Source organism: Salmo salar, chromosome 07 (genome assembly GCF_965601325.2).
Source record: "Salmo salar chromosome 07, fSalSal1, whole genome shotgun sequence".
Lineage (NCBI taxonomy): Eukaryota > Metazoa > Chordata > Actinopteri > Salmoniformes > Salmonidae > Salmo > Salmo salar.
In genome coordinates, this window is record NC_138297.1 from 15469899 (window position 1) to 15488419 (window position 18521).

The window sequence follows — 18521 nt, forward strand, 5'->3', positions numbered from 1 at the left end:
ATGCTAGCTAGAACCTTACCTTGGCTCCTTGCTGCACTCGCATAACAGGTAGTCAGCCTGCCACGCAGTCTCCTCGTGGAGTGCAATGTAATCAGCCATAATCAGCGTCCAAAAATGCCGATTACCGATTGTTACAAAAACTTGAAAATCGGCCCTAATTAATCGGGCATGCGAATAATCGGTCGACCTCTAAAACATACTGACAGACAGGCATTACCCACAGTTGTTAAACGGACGTCTGCCTCTCCATGTGATATTGGGCCTGTTAGATATTGCAGCCGACTTTAAAGGCGAGTCGAGACTGATTGATCTACAAATCATAACTAACTAACTAACTAACTAACTACTCAATATTATTTGTAGATCAGTCAGTCGCAATTTACTCAACATATACTGCACTGACATAAATGACTGTTGATTGGTTGAAAGAAATTGATAATAAGATGATTGTGGGAGCTCTACTGTTAGATTTCAGTGCAGCCTTGGATATTATTGACCATAAACTGTTGTTGAGAAAACATATGTTTTATGGCTTTTTAACCTGGATCCAGAGCTATCTAATATAACACAGAGGGTTTTCTTTCATGGAAGTCTCTATAATTTCAAACATGTAGGGTGTGGCGTACCGCAGGGCAGCTCTCTAGGCCCTCTACTCTTTTCTATTTTTACCAATGACCTGCCACTGGCATTAAACAAAGCCTTTGTGTCCATGTATGCTGATGATTCAGCCATATTCGTGTCAACAACCACAGCTAATGAAGTCACTAAACCCTAAACAAATAGTTGCAGTCTGTTTTTGAATGGGTGGCCATTAATAAACTGGTCCTGAACGTCTCTAAAACTAAGAGCATTGTATTTGGTACAAATCATTTCCTAAGCTCTAGACCTCAGCTGAATCTGATAATGAATGACTGTTGAACAAGTTGAGGAGACTAAATGACTTGCTGTTACCTTAGATTGCAAACTGTCATGGACCAAAACATATAGATCCAATGGTTGTAAAAATGGGGAGAGGTCTTTCCATAATAAAGAGATGCTCTGCTTTTTTGACACCACACACAAAAAAGCAAGTCCTACAGGCTCTAGTTGTCTTATCTTGATTATTGTCCAGTCATGTGGTCAAGTGCTGCAAAGAAAGACCTAGTTAAGCTACAGCTGGCCCAGAACAGAGCGGCACGTCTTGCTCTTCATTGTAATCAGAGGGCTAATATAAATACTATGCATGATAGTATCGCTTGGCTAAGAGTTGAGGAGAGACTGACTGCATCACTTATTTTTATTAGAAACATAAATGTATTGAAAATTCCAAATTGTTTGCAGTCAACTTACACACGGCTCTGACACACACACTTACCCCACCAGACGTGCCAAAAGGGGTCTTTTCACAGTCCCCAAACTCAAGAAAGCGTTCAGTATTATAGAGCCATTATTGCATGGAACTCCCATCTCATATTGCTCAAATGAACAGCAAACCTGGTTTCAAAAAACAGATATATCAACCCCTCACGGGACACAACGCTTCTCCCCTATTTGACCTAGATATTGTGTGTATGTATTGATATGTAGGCTGTGTGTGTGCCATTTTTACATTTATGTAGTTCTGCCCTTGATCTGTTTTTGTCTATTAATGTTCTGTATTATGTCAAGTTATATGTTTTATGTGGACCCCAGGAAAAGTAGCTACTGCTTTCGAAACAGCTAATGGGGATCCTAATGAAATACCAAATAGAATGATACATCACGGTTTTGATGCTCTCAAACCCCCCCCCCCCCCCCCCCCCCCCCCTCCCCTCCCCCCCTTACAAGACGGTAAACAAAACATCAGCACCTAAGGTGGGACTGATACAGATATGCCACAATGGCTCCCATTCCACACCTTTGTAGAACCCATTAAAAGTTCCATTGCCAAGGCGGTAGCAGCATAACCATTGCTACTGCAAAATGGAGGGAAAAACAATTAATAACAGCCACAAACTGAATATCTGTTTATTTCCATTTAAAACCATGCCCAAAGATGTTTGGGTTAGAGATGGGTAGGTACCCCCAAATTAGTTCATGCATCATAGGGTAAAAGGGCTACTAAAAATCTTGAACACCCATCACGTCAATATGCTGTTTATAGTTATAGTTCCTCTCTCTTGCTTGATCTAGGAACCTTTGAAGTTTCTCAAGTGCAGATGGTGGTCCAACAACTACAGTGACTGTAGAACTCTGACAGGGCTTTAAATGCAGACATAATTCTGGACAGATTCAATTCTGTCTAGCCTGTTCATCAATGCACTGAACTAACTTCCATATAGGACTGTCACCCTAGAACTTTGAATATGACTGTTGTTTTAGCGTGATCAAGATGCTTATAGTGAGTGATACATCTATGCACATTAAAATCAATCAATTTGAATGCATCCCTGTTATCTTTATTGGTGTAGCTAATGGGGTTGCCTTGCCATAGAAACAGTCAAGAGACCACAAACTAAGGAGCTAACCTGGCAAAAAGTCATCTAGAATCCTACCCAATTGGGAGAGAACATTCTAGATAACATTCTGTTCCCACATCTGCCAGTCCATTAACCAGACCTCCATATGCACACCCTATCTCAATAGAGATGATGGGGGATAAAAATTACTTTGTTTCACACCTACCTAGAGGATACAACAAAGTGAATTTTCATGATTGAAAACAGTGAACAATAACATAGCAAAATTCTTACAAACTGAAAGCACATAACATCATTGGCCCTAGGTTATCATCAAATTGCTATTACTCCTTTATACAATTGCAAAGGTGTGTTTTCAGATTTTCAATTGTATGTTTTGCACAAACTACACATGCTGCTTTGAGATTTTGCAGACTGATACACCCACATAAGTAACTGTGTGGTTGACATACAGAAAGTAGCAACTCAAAATTTGAAATGGTTAACTACAAATACGATTTTAGATGTTTTACTTACCTAGGCTATTCGTAGAACCATCCATGACTGATTGCCCAGAAGTTATTTACTGTCTTCTAGGAGTGGAGTTTGTTTAGGGGTGTATTTTCCATGCTGCTACTCGACCCTGGAGCGTGTCAGAAGTCACACTCGGGAGCTCGTGCTGAAGTTGTTTCCTTAGAAAAGAGAGGAGACACGCATGGCAACGTGCGCAGTTGCTAGAGAGGATTGTGTGCCCCCCCCCCCCCCCAAAAAAATAATGCACTCAAATACTTTACACAAATCCAGGAAATGAGCTAAACATTGGGGGGACAAGTGCACAATCGCCCAATAGATTCACATACAGCCCAATTTGCCGGGGCAGAGGATAACTATCCCCGCGTTTTGCGATGGCTATGTGTGTATGTAATAATAATATGCTCCTTACTGAAACGTTTTAGTACTACTTTATGAGTTATACCCCCTGTCATCCAAAAGTTCTTCAACTGATATTATACATTTTACAGAGATTTCCTGCCACCTGGTGGCGTGTTTTTGTACTTATCTTCATCTACACGATGGCGGAACTAAAGCTCGGCGTCCTTGTTTTTGTTATGATGGGGGAACAAAAACCCGGTTGAACCAGGAAATGCATCCGGGGGTTCTACATGGAGATCCCCATGGACTGACATGTCTGAAGGAGACTTGATACGATGGAGATTAATGTCACCACACTTTTACCTCTACGTATAACTTGCGAGCTTCTAAGGTCACTCAGAAGTTGAATTGTCACATACTATGTGACATAGTCATAAATTGAACATGGCTACTTATAGCTAGGTAAAATATACAGTATGTTTTCCTGTGTTTATGTCTGTTTTGTCATGCTCCCATCAAAACCACAGAGATTGATCTGCACATATGTTTTGCAAGCAGCCACAATATATTAATATTAGTGCAGATTCAGTGTCCCTGTACTATTCGTCCCATCTGTTTATCTTGTTAATCATGTCAGCTTCACTCTTTTCTCTTTTGTTGGAGCCACATGATGCATGTACCATGAACTGTGCCTGCTGTCTACTACGGTTCCAGAGTGTGTGGTTCCTGGGCCCCTCTGTCAGAGCAGCTGTCCAACATGCTACCCTGAGTCAGACAGCCACAGCATTTTCCCTAATTACACTACACAACACCTGTGGCCAGGTATGTCACACCCTAAATCCATAGGAATTTCCCAGGTAATCACATCGACATGGTAGTTAAATTTGAGTGGATAGCGATGGATGATCGTTAGGGTTAGGAGCACTATGGCAGGGCTCTCCAATCCTGTTCCAGGTGAGCTATCCTGTAGGATTTCTCTCCAACCCCAGTTGTAACTAACCTGATTCATCTTATAAACCAATTCATTATTAGAAACAAATGCACTAGATTAGGGTTGGAATAAAAACCTACAGGATAGTAGCTCTCCAGGAACAAGGTTGGAGAGCCCTGCACTACGGTTTATCAAGTTACCCTTTTATGCATTTTGTTGAACTATGTTGACTGCTTGTATCTCCTTGTCAATGCATTTCCTCGTCCTCAACAGGCACTGAGGCGTGCCTCAACATGGCAGCCCTGGATGTTATAAGAGCCAGCTCGTACCCACAGACCTAAGAGGACGAGGATAGAATAAATGACAAGTCACTGATAACTCATGATGACCTGTTTGAGAGGGTGGCCAGGAAGGCCAAGACTAAAGCCACCTTCAACGGAGTGGTGGATGTCTTCAGTAAGAGGGGCATATGGCGTCGAGGTCACGTAGAGTTCATTTACGCAGCCTTGAAGAAGGTGCCAGTTCGGTGTGGAACGGGACCGTACAGCTTACAACAAGCTGTTGGATGTTTTCCCCAAGGAGGTGTTTGTGCCCAGGAACTTTATCCAGTGCATGTTCAACCACTACCCCCGACAGCAGGAGTGTGGGGTGCACCTGCTGGAACAGATGGAGAACTATGGTGGTTGGGGGGGTGGGGGGGGGGCAGTGGTGTGTTTGTGTTGTGTGTTTACTGTTTCCCCTACGATTTTTTTCAGCAGCGGTGGCAAAGTTAGCATAGGGACAAGCTAGTGGGCGTGGCCAATTGCGTGGTCTCCGACCAAATATTTGAATGACCCTCTTGGCCTCTTGGCCTTAAAAATATATAGGTCCATTATCTTTTCTACATACTTTATATCTGGTTTTAGTCGTTTATATTTATACTGACAACATTTTACCAAACCCCACATTGTTTTTTTTATTTATTATATTTCGTGCGGCAACAATTTAGCAGCGGTTGCCCGCCCCTGCTAAATGAATATAGGGGTAACACTGGTGTGTGTGAGAGAGCGAGAGAGCGCGATTTGTCCCACAGTTTTCAGAACAGTGGCTCTCAAACCATTAAAATATGAAGCTAGAGATTTCATTGACAGACCCTTTTTGTGTCATTCATTCATGTTCTGTATCATCAGGTATCATGCCAAATGTCGAGACTTAAGGTCCAGATCTTCAGGGACAAGATTCACTCTATGAGGAAGTACCAGCGCATCTTCTGATGGTTCCCCAAGTTCAAGCACGCCAACCCCTTCCCCGTCCCCCTGCAGCTCCCTGGGGACCTTGTTGACTTGGCCCGCCTCAGTCTCAACCGCATCGCTAACAACCTATATTTCATTTATCAGTTATCATTGGCTAGGTGCAACTCCAGATGATGCACTGCAAACATACGGTCCTCAATGTTGTTACCAGTCAAAAGCTTGGACACACCTACTCATTCCAGGGTTATCTTTATTTTATATATTTTCTACATTTTAGAATAATAGTGAAGACATCAACACTATAAAATAACACATGGAATCATGTAGTAACCAAAAAAGTGTTAAACAAATCAAAATATATTTGAGATTCTTCAAAGCAGCCACCCTTGATGACAGCTTTGCACACTCTTGGCATTCTCTCAACCAGCTTCACCTGGAATGCTTTTCCAACAGTTTGGAAGGAGTTCCCACAGATGCTGAGCACCTGTTGGCTGCTTTTCCTTCACTCTGCGGTCCAACTCATCCCAAACCATCTCAATTGGGTTGATGTCGGGTGATTTTGCAGGCCAGGTCATCTGATGCAGCACTCCATCACTCTCCTTCTTGGTCAAATACCCCTTACACAGCCTGAAGGTGTGTTGGGTCATTGTCCTATTGAAAAACAAATTATAGTCCCACTAAGCTCAAACCAGATGGGATGGTGTGTTGTTGCAGAATTCTGTGGTAGCCATGCTGGTTAAGTGTGCCTTGAATTCAAAATAAATCACTGACAGTGTCACCAGCAAAGCACCCACACCATCACACCTCCTCTATGCTTCACGGTGGGAACTACACATGCAGAGATCATCTCTTCACCTACTCTGCATCTCACAAAGACATGGCGGTTAGAACCAAAAATCAAACATTTGGACTCATTAGACCAAAGGACAGATTTCCACCAGTCTAATGTCCATTGCTTGTTTCTTGGCCCAAGCAAGTCTCTTATTCTTATTGGTGTCCTTCAGTAGTGGTTTCTTTGCAGCAATTCGACTATGAAGGCCTGATTCACGCAGTCTCCTCTGAACAGTTGATGTTGAGCTGTGTCTGTTAATTGAACTCTGTGAAGCATTTATTTGGGCTGCAATCTGAGGTGCAGTTAACACTAATGAACTTATCCTCTGCAGCAGAGGTAACTCTGGGTCTTCCTTTCCTGTGGCGGTCCTCATGAGAGCCAGTTTCATCGTAGTGGCTGATGGTTTTTGCAACTGCACTTGAAGAAACTTTAAAAGTTCTTGAAATCTTCCGGATTGACTGACCTTCATGTCTTAAAGTAATGATGGACTGTCGTTTCTCTTTGCTTATTTGAGCTGTTCTTGCCATAATATGGACTTGGTCTTTTACCAAAAAAGGCTATCTTCTGTATACCACCCCTACCTCGTCACAACACAACTGATTGGCTCAAATGCCAAGAGGTACCTAGACTCTCAGACCATGAGAAACAAGATTCTCTGGTCTGATCTAACCAAGATTGAACTCTTGCCTGAATGCCAAGTGTCACGTCTGGAGGAAAACCTGGCACCATCCCTAAGGTGAAGCATGGTGGAGGCAGCGTCATGCTGTGGGGATGTTTTTCAGCAGCAGGGAGACTAGTCAGGATCCTATAAATCATGAGAGGAAGAGACGGACCCCTACATTGTTGTGGAGGAGGAACATCGCCGTAGCGATTGAGAGGGAAGCAGTAAACAGCTACAGGACTGTGACAGAGCCCATTTCTCTACCAGAGAGAGTTTTTATCATAACTAACTCTTCCGTGTCAGGTCACTCCTGGCCCTCATAAAAACCTGGTAATAGGATTTCATTAAATATGTGGATTTAATACCGAAGTATACTGTACCCACCAAGCTTAGGTACTTATTTAACCCGACAACTTCTAAACTCATTTAATGTTGTCGTAAATGTCTTTGACAAGGCTCTTCTTTTAATTAGCACCGTGTCAAGAGTCAAGAACGCCTCAAATCAGGAAAACGTAATGTCTTATGCGGACCCTACTGTTTTCATAGTATTTTCATTATGTATCTCAGTGAAGGGTGACAACCTAAAATCACAGTGTTGAAACTAGTGTGCATTGACATTAACTCAGTCAGTTGTCTTAATGGTAAATATGTATCACCTTAAAATTGGACAGTTGAAGGGAATTGTGATGCACATTGACTTATCTTTAAGTATTGTTGACAATGGGGATAAAGTTATGGCCTCATATACGCCCTCCTTGAACGCCCTCCTTGATAGTGCCAGCTAGCAATAAATCAGAACCACTTTTAAAAGATAGAAAAAGGGTTTATTAGTACCGAAAAGGCATTCGAACATTCCCTTTTAAAACAGACAAACAAGGTAGGAACCAATTCAGAGGTACATTCTCAACAGGTATAATCATACAGCTTGGTCAGTGTCCCCTGTACATTTACAGTTTGCTACAGCTGTACAAGAAAAAGTTAATCACAGTACAATCTGTTTTCAATGCATTTTCAGTCTGTTAAGACAACAGAAGACTGACTTCCAAAGCTTTGTGCTCTATAGGACGTTATTGTCAGCATATTGGTGAACCAAAAACAATACAAATGGAAGTCCATTCCACACATTTTCTGTTACATATAGGAAGTATATAAACATCCAAGCAGCAGGCCAATGGATCTTACATGTTTTTTTGTTTGTTTAAAAAGTAATACAAAATACATATGCCGATAATTGATTGTTAAAATCAGGGATACAATTAAATAAAAATGTAATAATCTATATCTGTGCCACTGACTGATTGTTCAGACTAAATAAAGGCATTAAAAATAATGTATACAGTATAAATAGACAAGGAAATATGAAATCAGATCAGAAACAAAACGTGAGCAACAATTAAGTGATAGGCAATCAAATAATACATTAAAAGGGTTTTGACATTTCACCACCCCTTTAAACATAACGATTTTGTGTTGTATTTACAGTGCAGAAATACATTTGTCAAATCAGCATTACAAAAACAATGTTTACATTTATTAAAAGGAAGAACATTTTTATATTCCAGAACAACGATTTATGAAAACAATGTTGTTTTGTGTGTCAAATAAGTATTTTGAAGAGTCAGTCTTGTAGATACAGTATGCTGCAAGAAACATATTTATACCAGTACTTTTTAGGACATATTTAGAATACCCTCATGCAAGGATGTCCCTTGTGAAAAGGGAAGAAATAAAACTGATGGTCTTGGACCTGAATAACAAATTGTTAATACAGTACAAAACTGATAGTATGTGAGAGAAATATTAAATAAACATATCATTAAGTAAAATTATAAAATGTACTGTATGTACAGACCAATAGCAATCATTGAACAATTGATCACCTGTAGACCATTTCAATGGACGCATGGTCTCTAAGTCAAATTCACATGTCTGCTATTTACCCTTAAAACCCTGGATCATATTGATCCTGATACATTGAGGAGTAAGGACACATTCATTCAGATTGAAGAACATCACTGACCTGTTTGTCATGGACACATAATAGGGATGTTAAGTTAACCCAGTGGTGTGGACTGAGGGAGAGCCCTGACTGTGCTTTAGTATGTTATAAAGCACAATGACATTATAGAGCCCAGTGACATCCCTCATTTCTATATTATTTTGGTTTAGGGCACAGGAGACATGGTGTAGTAGTAGTAGTGAATGATGATCACTACAAAATGGCGCTATCAAAAACAGCAAGAAGGCCTCCCGAGTGGTGCAGTGGTCTAAGGCACTGCATCGCAGTGCTAGCTGTGCCAATAGAGTTTCTGCGTCAGTTTCGAGTCCGGGCTCTGTCACAGCCGGCCGTAACCGGGAGACCCCTGGGGCGGCGCACAATTGGCCCAGTGTCATCCGGGTTAGGGGAGGGTTTGGCCGGCAAGGATATCCTTGTCCCATCGCGCACTAGCGACTCCTGTGGCGGGCCGGGCACCATGCACGCTGTTTCCTCTGACACATTGGTGCAAATGGCTTCCGGGTTAAGTGGGCATTGTGTCAAAGAAGCAGTGTGGCTTGGTTGGGTTGTGTTTTGGAGGACGCACGGCTCTCGACCTTCGCCTCTCCCAGAGTCCGTACGGGAGTTGATGGGACAAGACTAACTACCAATTGGATACCACGAAATTGGGGAGATAAAGGGGTAAAAAAAACGGAAAAAAAACAGCAAGAAGATACATTTGTGTGTATATGTGTGGGTCTATCCCAAAGTTAATGATGTAAACGCTTGCCATGTCCCCTATACAGTTATATAGTTCCAAGTTTAGTTCATCCTTTGTAGAGGAACTGCTCCGGAAAAGATAATACACAAAAGAAAAACAGCAGAAATGTTTTCACTTCCTCTATTGTTTTATGCTGTCTGGAATTGAGCTATTTGTGCTTCTGCAAATTAGGACAAGTAGGTAGGACAATGTACGAGTTTGTCAAACAACGTGTCGTAAAAACAGATAAGAATACACCCCATGGTATATAGAGAGCTACGGTCAACATTATGATATACAGACATGGATGGTGTCTGAAATGTACAGTAATGAAGGCTAAAATGCTCACCTTAGCGCTCAGAGTCTTTTAATCGTTCTAGAGCTTTTGCTGTTCGTCGGGTATGACGAGTCCTCTGTATCAACCATTACTTCTGCTGGGAGGTTGGCACTGTCCCCTGAAACAAAATGTGCTTGGATATAACAGAAATACTCAATACCAAATTTCCCCATCGCCAGGAACAGGAAGAACTCTGGGCCCTCCTGTATAATATAACCTAATTACCTCCCATTGTCCCACTGTGCTGCTGCAGCTGGCTGGTGAAGAAGCGTTCTCTCCTTGACACTTGCTCGTCCCAGGCCTCTAGGATGCGAAGGTGCTCCGGGGACTCCAGGCTCAGGGTATCCGGGTGGGCCTCGTCGATGTGGGCCCTCACCCCCTCCAGGCTGTGGGAGTACTGGAGCTCCCCGCACACCATGCACACCAGCAGCTGGTTCAGCGGGTCGTAGTCCATGAGGTAGCGATTCCTCCATACAGCATCCGAGATGGCGCCGTCGTAGTTGTCGCCGACATCGTCGTGTAGGAAAAGGAGCTCTGATTCGTCTAGAGGAAAGATAGTGGTATTGTGAGACATGGAACTTTAGGATTTTGGGAACTGGTCAGTCGGGCCAGTAGACTGCAATTTCTACTAGTCCCTGATGACTTTTTACTAGCCAGGGGTCCAACATATTTGTATAAATATTTGGGCTAGTTAGCCACATTTTCTACTACGGCAACAAGGTTACTCTAAGAAACGCCTATAGCTATAGCTAGATTTAGGCTTAAAAGATCTAGAAGTATCAAATGTATTACCTTCTAAAGGTTCAGTTTGGCCAAAGTCAGGAAAGTAGCCCATGTCTGTCTCTGTGGAAGTACTATGGAAAAAAGGGCATCACAGTTATGATTACTACCAACACACACATTGAGGTAACAGAAACGTCAGAGAGAAGTCTGAAAACTTGTCTCTCACCTCAGAAGTAGTTCAGAGTCCTCGGAGGTGTTGCACCACCGGTCAGGATCCTGTTCCTTTGGTTGAGAAAAAACAAAAGTTAGTCAGCCCTAAAAAAAATTTACTGACCAAGAGGAATGAAAGTTAGCCAAGGCTGAATCCTCATCCCTTGGTATCAATGCATGATTTAAGCAAAGTTACGCTTCAGTCAATGGTTAAACATACAATTCTGACTTATTACAATATTATATGGCCTTTTCTTTGAAATGTTGACCATTGAAAATGTTACCTGTGTCTCCATCTCCTCAAGCAGCTGTTGAGGATGATGAGTGTTAGGGATGATGGGCTGCCAATTGACCGAGGGCCTCTTCTCTGTCATCTCCCCATCTCTCATTGCTTTCCTGGCTCTCTGCTCCTTCTTCCTCACCCTCCAGTACTCCCTCTTCTTCCTCAGAGTCTCCTCTTCCGACTCCCCCGGCACTGGCTTGGGCGGACCCATTGGGCTTATGTAGATAGGGCTTTTGGTGGGCCCCTGCAATGTAGGCGATCGTACATTTTGTACATTCCCACTTTGAGAAATCTGAGCACCTTGATATTTGAAAGGAGTCTGTGTTGGGGTGAAAGAGGATGTTTGACTGGGAGGCTGAATGGGTAAGAGTTTTATGCTAGTCAAAGGGTTGGGCGGAGGTGTGAGAGTAGCGATGGGTGAGGTATCGGTGTCTGAGGTTTCCTGCACTCGCAGTCTCCATTTTAGAACGCGGGGCGAGTCAGCGCTGGATCCTGGGGCCGCTTCCTGTTGGTTCTCCACCAATAGCAGCCCGTCTTTCTTCCGTTCACTCAATGGGGGGACAGTGACACCACCTCCTATAGGGAGAGACACGGTACTTAAGCTATCAGATGTCTGTGGGGACCCTGTTTGACCAATGGGTGAATTGGAGATACTGGTACAGTTGACAGGAGGGTTGAGCTGTGTTGTATCATATGGCTGTCCCATGTTGGAGGTGGTGGGGTCTACAACCAGAAGTGTAGGGATGTTGGTGACCATGCTGAGGCTAGCCTTGGGTCCAGAAGCAGGGGGAGATATAGGCTGGGGAGATATAGGCTGGAGAAGTGGGGAGGACTGCAGTTTGAGCAATGGTGCTGTGTGTAGACTGAAGCTTCCGCTTCTCTGCACTGGCCTCTGTGTGTGTGTCTTCACAATGAGGAGATTCGAAACCTGAAACACAAATCGATGAATACGTTTACATTCGTTTTATGTCATAATATACAGAATCATTTATAACCAAGGTTATTTGATCTATTTGTTGATCTTTACAAAAATGTACTTGTTTATGTTTGTCCAGTTCTCAGAATATATATCCCCCTCTTCCTCAAATAGACTGAACAAAAATATAAACGCAACATGTAAAAGTGTTGGTCCCATGTTTCATGAGCTGAAATAAAAATCCCAGAAACTTTTCGTACGCACAAAAAGCTTTTCTCAAATTTTGTGCACAAATTTGTTTACATCCCTGTTAGTGAACATTTATCCTTCGCCAAGATAATCCATCCACCTGACAGGTATGGCATATTAAGAAGCTGATTAAACACCATGACCATTACACAGGTGCACCTTGTGCTGGGGACAGTAAAAGGCCACTCTAAACCGCATGGCGTTGTGTGGATGAGCGGTGTGCTGATGTCAACTTTGTGAACAGAGTGCCCCATGGTGGCGTGAGGTTTTGGTATGGGCAGGCATAAGCTACAAACAACGAATGCAATTACATTTTATTGTTGGCAATTTGAATGCCCAGAGATACCGTGAGAAGATCTTGGAGGCCCATTGTCATGCCATTCATCCCGCCATCACCTCATGTTTCAGCATGATAATGCACGGCAAGTCGCAAGGATCTCTACAAAATCTCTACAAAATTCCTGGAAGCTAAAAATGTCCCAGTTCTTCCATGGCCTGCACACTCACCAGACATGTCACCCATTGAGCATGTGCGGGATGCTCTGGATCGATGTGTATAACAGCGTGTTCCAGTTCCCGCCAATATCCAGAAACTTTGCACACACATTGAAGAGTGGTACAACATTCAACAGCCTGATCAATTCTATGCAAAGGCGATGTCGCGCTGCTTGAGGCGAATGGTGGTCACACCAGATACTGACTGGATATCCGATCCACGCCCCTACTTTTTATTTAAAGGTTGTCTGTGACCAACAGATGCGTATCTATATTCTCAGTGATGTGAAATCCATAGATTAGGGCCCGAAAGAATTTAACTCAGTAAAATCTATGAAATTGTTGCATGTTGCATTTATATTTTTGTTCAGTATAGGTTCATGGTATTTCAGTTGGACTTGACCAGAAGACAACTGTACAGTATATTCTGTAAGCACCTACAATGCTTTGCAAACAACATATCAGTTCCACACTCAAATTGACATAACCCCAAAACATACTTTTGCATCAAATTTAATTGAAATGATAGGTATAGGGCCACCATTGTGAATGACGAAATCTGCAGTGATGAAATGTAATATCAAGATTACAAATGACACCCACACACCTGTGCTGCTTTGAGGGCCAGTCGTCTGCCGTAGTCCCCCCGTCTCAGCCCCCCTCCTCCCTGCCTGGACGTCCTAGCTCTCTGCTGCCTCTTCATCATCCTCCAGTACTCCCTCTTCTTCTCCAGAGTCACATTCTGGCCTGTCACCGCTGGTGCGTGCTGATGTTGCTGTTGATTTTGATGTTGTTGATGAGGTGGTTGTTGATGTTGATTTTCATGTTGTTGATGAGGTGGTTGTTGTTGTTGTTGAGGCTGATGGTGTAGCTTCGGGGGTTCTGGGGAGCAGCAGTGGTGGTGTCCTGCTTTTTTGGTACGCAGCCTCTGGGCTCTGCGAGGGAGAGGTGGTCCTACGGAAGCTGCTGTGTGGGACCAAGAGTGTGTGGGTGTGTGAGAGGGGGGTTCGGAGGGAGGGGGAGCTGGGAAAGACAGACTTTCAGTGCAAGGACTTGACAGGGAAGAGTCCTTAGGATGAGGGCTCAATGGACAAATGGTTACCTGGCAGGATGGCAGGGCGTCAGCGTCCACCTGCCATCCTTTGACCTCCAACGATAGGTCACCAGATAGGGAGACCTTCTCCTCCTCTTCCAGGGTGAGCAGAGGTAGATTTGGCTTGACCTCCATCTGGACAGAAGCATCCTTGTAGGAACATGTCTGAGGATCACTTTTACAAGGCAGCTGTTCTGTAATACAGTCTGGCTGTTCCGTTTTCCAGTCAGCCACAGTGCTGAGCGATTCCTCCAGCAGCTTCTTCATAGAAGCCACCACCAAGAGAGTGGTGGCCTGGCTGTCAGCACTCAAGGCTGGGTCTGGTGGCTCGGTCTGTGGTGGCGGTGAACACCGGGGCGGTTTGATATCAACACAGAGGGGTTGTTCCAGTGGAGGACATGGAGCGTCTGTTGAGGTTGATCCTCTCTCTTGTTTGATTTGGTCTCCCTGTGGAGACGTGGACACACTGGTGTTTGAGAGAGGCTTGATAGTCAGTGTGTTGTTGACATTGGGAATGGCGACGGCTAATCGTGCTAACCTTTGGTTCCGCCTCTTCTGTGAGGCAGTCTTTCCCCTAGCTTGAACTCCTTGCCTTAGGCGGGTGGCGCGGGCCGCCCTCTGCTCTCGTTTCTTTACCCTCCAGTACTCTCTCTTCTTAACCATCTTTTCGTCCTCTGTTAGATTTGGGTCCAAGTTGAGCGCTGCTGATTCTGTAGAAGCTTTGACAGCCATCTGCATGACCCAGCTAGCCGGCTTCGGTATCGCTGTAGGCAAACCAGGAAAGGTGTTTTGAATGTTTTGAGGGTGTGTGAGGGTGATACGACTCTGGGGCTGGACGACTGTGTGTGGATTAGAGAGGTTTTTCGGGGTGCTGCCTGAAACTAACCTGGGAGGCTTTCTGATTGATAGGCCGATGGGAGGACAGGAGACATTAACTTGAGCAGGACGGATTAGAGGTGGTGGTTTGACCCGTATTTGATGTACCACATTACTAGATGTATCACCAGTGGGTTTGGGAAGCAGTTGGTGTTGGCGGTGGATATTTGTGTTGGTAAATGAATTATTAACAGGCATCCCACCGATGCCACCAATTTCATCCCCCGTCTCTTTTGCTTCTGTGATGAGATACATTTGGGGAATGGTATTGGTCAATGTACCATCCTCCTTGATGAACCCTCCGATGGTCTCTGAGGCGCTGGTGTGGGTAGGCCCATTTCCTGTTGGTTGTGGCAGTGTGTTGCAGCCCGCCGCTCTCGCCTTCCTCATATCCTCCAATATGCTCTGGTACCGGTTGACTCTTCGCATCAGAGCATCCTTCTCCTTCATCTTAGCTCGGACTTCCACTGACAGCTTAGCTCGCTGTTCCCGCTTTTTGACACGCCAGTATTCCCGCTTCCGGGCCACCCTCTGCTCGGGGGTCTCCGTTGGGTCCTCTCGGAGTGCGTTGCGGGTTTTGAAGGCTGTAGCATGACAGGGGGACTTCCTCATGTTTCTCTGACCCAGGAAATTCCTTTGGGTTTCAATGAACCTCTGTCTCGGAGTCCTACAACGGACCATACCTTGGCTAGTGTTGGCAAACTGCCCTGGACCTGGGAGCCTTCTGCTTGGTTCCCCTGCTGGTTTAAAACCAATGACATTCGATGCCATGCCAGTCTGCATTGTTGGTTCAGTGTCCTGCGGATTCTCTACTTTTACCTGGACAGTCTGTTGATTAGCGTTTACTGCAGTTAGCTTAGCCAGGGCTGAATCCTCAGACTCCCTTTTGACTACAACGCTAGCCACTGCTCTGGCGTTCTTCAGCAGGCGTCCAGCTGAGATGAACGGGACCCTGACTCTGTTAACACACTGCCTATGGCCCTGTCCACTCAAAGCAGACGGAGGACGTTCAATGACCACGTTGGGTAACATTCCAGCTTTTTGCAACGTTATCTCCATATTCGTGATTCTCTCTCTAGCCTTCGTTAACCTAACCGCCTGCTTCGCTCTCTGTTCTCGCTTCTTGATGCGCCAATTCTCTCTGCGCTTGGCGGCTTTGTCCTCCTCAGTCTCCAGTGTAGCTGATATGTCGTTGATACAACTAACTTCTTGGGCTGTGACCGGGACACACTTTGTCCCACCTAGTTGTGTTACTTTCATCCCTATAGGCCTACCCTCTGGTTTGTGAATGAGGACAGGGGCAGGCTGATTGGTCACGATGGGCAACCCTGAGGTAATGTTAGCAGTTAGCGGTCCAGGCTGAACACGCACTGTAACTTGCGTCTCAGTTAACGGATCAGGCCTTGATACACTCTGGGTGGCCAGATGCTTCTGTGTTGACACTACAGGAGAGCTGCCATTCAGAATAGTCATTCCGCTCTGTGGTTGGCGAGGTGCAGAACCTGAGGGTCTCACTGCCACTCTTCCCAGAGGCAAGGAGGAGCCACTGTTTAGCAGCACTCCGTTGGGTTTGGCTGAGGTAACCGGTCCGATCACAGTGCCCCCTGTTGGGGAACTTTTCACCGCCATCTTGCAGACCATCGCACCTTCTCCTGGACCTGCACTGGACGTTGGGAACTGAGGCAAGACTTTGTCAAGTTTTATCCTCTGGAACCACCTCTCCTTTTGGTTAGCTGAGGAAGAGTTTTGGTCCTCTTCCCCAACACTATGGTTCAGATGATAGGAGACAGCAGAACCCTGTTCCTTTAATAAAACTACAGGTGCACCACCGACATTGGTTTGGTAGGAACCATCGCTATTCAACAAAGTGGGTGCAGACCCTGCCATTGAACAAGAGGCACTGGGATTCAACACCATAGAGGTTAGGGTCTTATGGACTGCATTTCTGCCCAAGGAGTTACACACTCTGTTTGTATCTTTTGCCCTCTTGACCTCTGACAGCTTGGCCCTCTGCTCTCGTTTCTTGGTCTTCCAGTACTCTCTCTTTTGGGCGAGTGTGGCATCGTCGAACTCTGAGGCTGGACGGTAGCGCTGACCCCGTGGGCTGCCAGCCCCTCCAGTTCCCTTGGTGGTTGGCATGCTAGTTGCTGATTGGTCACCTCTCGTGCTCTTCACCAAACTGTGCTGGCTGCAGAATCTTCACTCATCCCACTCTCCTTCGTCCAAAGTTCACCTGATATGGATGCCGTCAGCCTTTAGCCTACATTGTCGTATGCTATTGAGTAACATCCTATAGGTCTTGTTATGTCTGTCTCCCATCTCTGGTGGTCACCCGCCACATCTTGACATTAACAGACGGTCCTGAAAATGAGAATAAACAACACGCTTAGCGAGACAAATATACTAATCTCATAGGTCTTGGGAAATTTGATTGTTTGCTGACATATCACATCTTGAAGTTGTTTTAAACTGTTGCCAGTTTAGGAACCAAATAAATAAACATACATACATACATACATACATACATACATACTTCTTCAAACCACATGGTTGCACCCCATTTATCCATCCCAAAATTAAAGCTAAATATTCAATACAGTAAATTATACATTGATATCATTGTCAAGTATTGGCATTTATTAACACAATTTCTGGCTGGCTTAGATATTGACTTTAATAAAAGAAAGGAAGCAAGAAATAACTTGTGCGCACCCTATATAACTAATTAATATAGGCCTAATTAATAAAATATTTTGTGGTTCCTAATTTACACTATACAAATGTAATATTTTTGCCATATGAATCCTGCAACGCATCCAAATGCAGGCTGTGTTCGCTCTCTGACAGCCAGCATCAAAGAGCATGCACAACAACCAGGAAGAGAACAAATGGCACTGTCTCTTTAAACCAAGTCCTCCGTCTATCACAAATTATGTCTGTCGTGTGCCATTTTTCATTCTTTATTTATTCTCATACGAATACCAAACGCAGTGTGCCGACGAGTGCTAAAGCATAGCCACAAATTCAAACGAAAAAAACCCGGAAAATGTGACACATTTGGTGATATTAATGTCTCTACCAGCGTACAATGGACAATCTCTTCCTCCTCCCCTGTCCACACGGACTGCCGCCTGTCTGCGTGTGTTCCTTGTCTAAATGAATCGAAAAGCATAAAACCAAGCTAGCGGTGAAAGAGTAGGATGGTTGAAAAGGTGTGAAAAAACATGCATATGCATTACCTGGTAGTTACACCTAACTTTCCGGGACAGATATACTATCAGGACACAGCAGTTACTTCCCTCGAGCCAGCCTTTCTCTCTATCGATGCCTGCCTTGACAACGTTGAAAAGTACCAGGATGTGGGACCTTGCTGCTTGTGTGTAAACTGCATGGCGTGGACAGACACAAGCCTCTTAAAGCCGTACTACCACAACAGGGGACACCATTTGGTTTATAGATGGTCAATGAAATGTAGCCATTTTTTTATCCATATACTGTGTCTCCAAGATGCAACACATGTCCACCCTATAATAAAGTTGTATTCTAGACTATTAGTAATAGAATTGTACCATGTTGGAAAACTGCACCAATCAATAAATTAGAATCCAATCAATAAAAGAATCGGTAATTTAATATCTGTTCTAGAACATTTGACAGA

At 44.3% G+C, this 18521-nt stretch overlaps 2 protein-coding genes and 1 long non-coding RNA gene across 5 annotated transcripts in view; 1 reads left to right on the forward strand and 2 right to left on the reverse strand.

The window, feature by feature from the left end:
* The window catches only part of eml3 (EMAP like 3), a 42245-nt gene extending 39055 nt beyond the window's left edge, over positions 1 to 3190 (reverse strand). Inside the window, exon 1 of one of the 2 annotated variants that reach the window (XM_014206607.3) lies at positions 2955 to 3190. In XM_014206607.3, the coding sequence (XP_014062082.2) occupies positions 2955 to 2979 (25 nt within the window). In that variant the 5' untranslated portion in view covers positions 2980 to 3190. The remainder of the gene's footprint in view (positions 1 to 2954) is intronic. The other variant, XM_014206609.3, reaches the window with a different exon arrangement.
* A 567-nt stretch (positions 3191 to 3757) lies between these two features.
* Positions 3758 to 5350, forward strand: LOC106608604 (uncharacterized). Its single transcript, XR_001329547.3, has 2 exons — positions 3758 to 4112; positions 4495 to 5350. It is a non-coding gene; the product is annotated as an uncharacterized LOC106608604 (long non-coding RNA).
* Positions 5351 to 7748: 2398 nt separating this feature from the next.
* Positions 7749 to 18259, reverse strand: si:dkey-28a3.2 (uncharacterized). 2 transcript variants are annotated; one of them, XM_014206613.3, is made up of 8 exons: positions 18103 to 18259; positions 13502 to 17224; positions 11236 to 12162; positions 10968 to 11023; positions 10811 to 10872; positions 10244 to 10561; positions 10031 to 10136; positions 7749 to 9766 (listed from the first exon to the last, which is right to left on the reverse strand). In XM_014206613.3, exons 2-7 carry the CDS (start codon positions 17000 to 17002, stop codon positions 10039 to 10041), a joined length of 4962 nt encoding a protein of 1653 aa, XP_014062088.3. In that variant the 5' UTR covers positions 17003 to 17224; positions 18103 to 18259; the 3' UTR covers positions 7749 to 9766; positions 10031 to 10038. The 2 variants fall into 2 exon arrangements, with proteins under 2 accessions (XP_014062088.3, XP_014062087.3); XM_014206612.3 differs by having other exon boundaries at positions 7749 to 10136.
* Between the last annotated feature and the right edge of the window lie 262 nt (positions 18260 to 18521).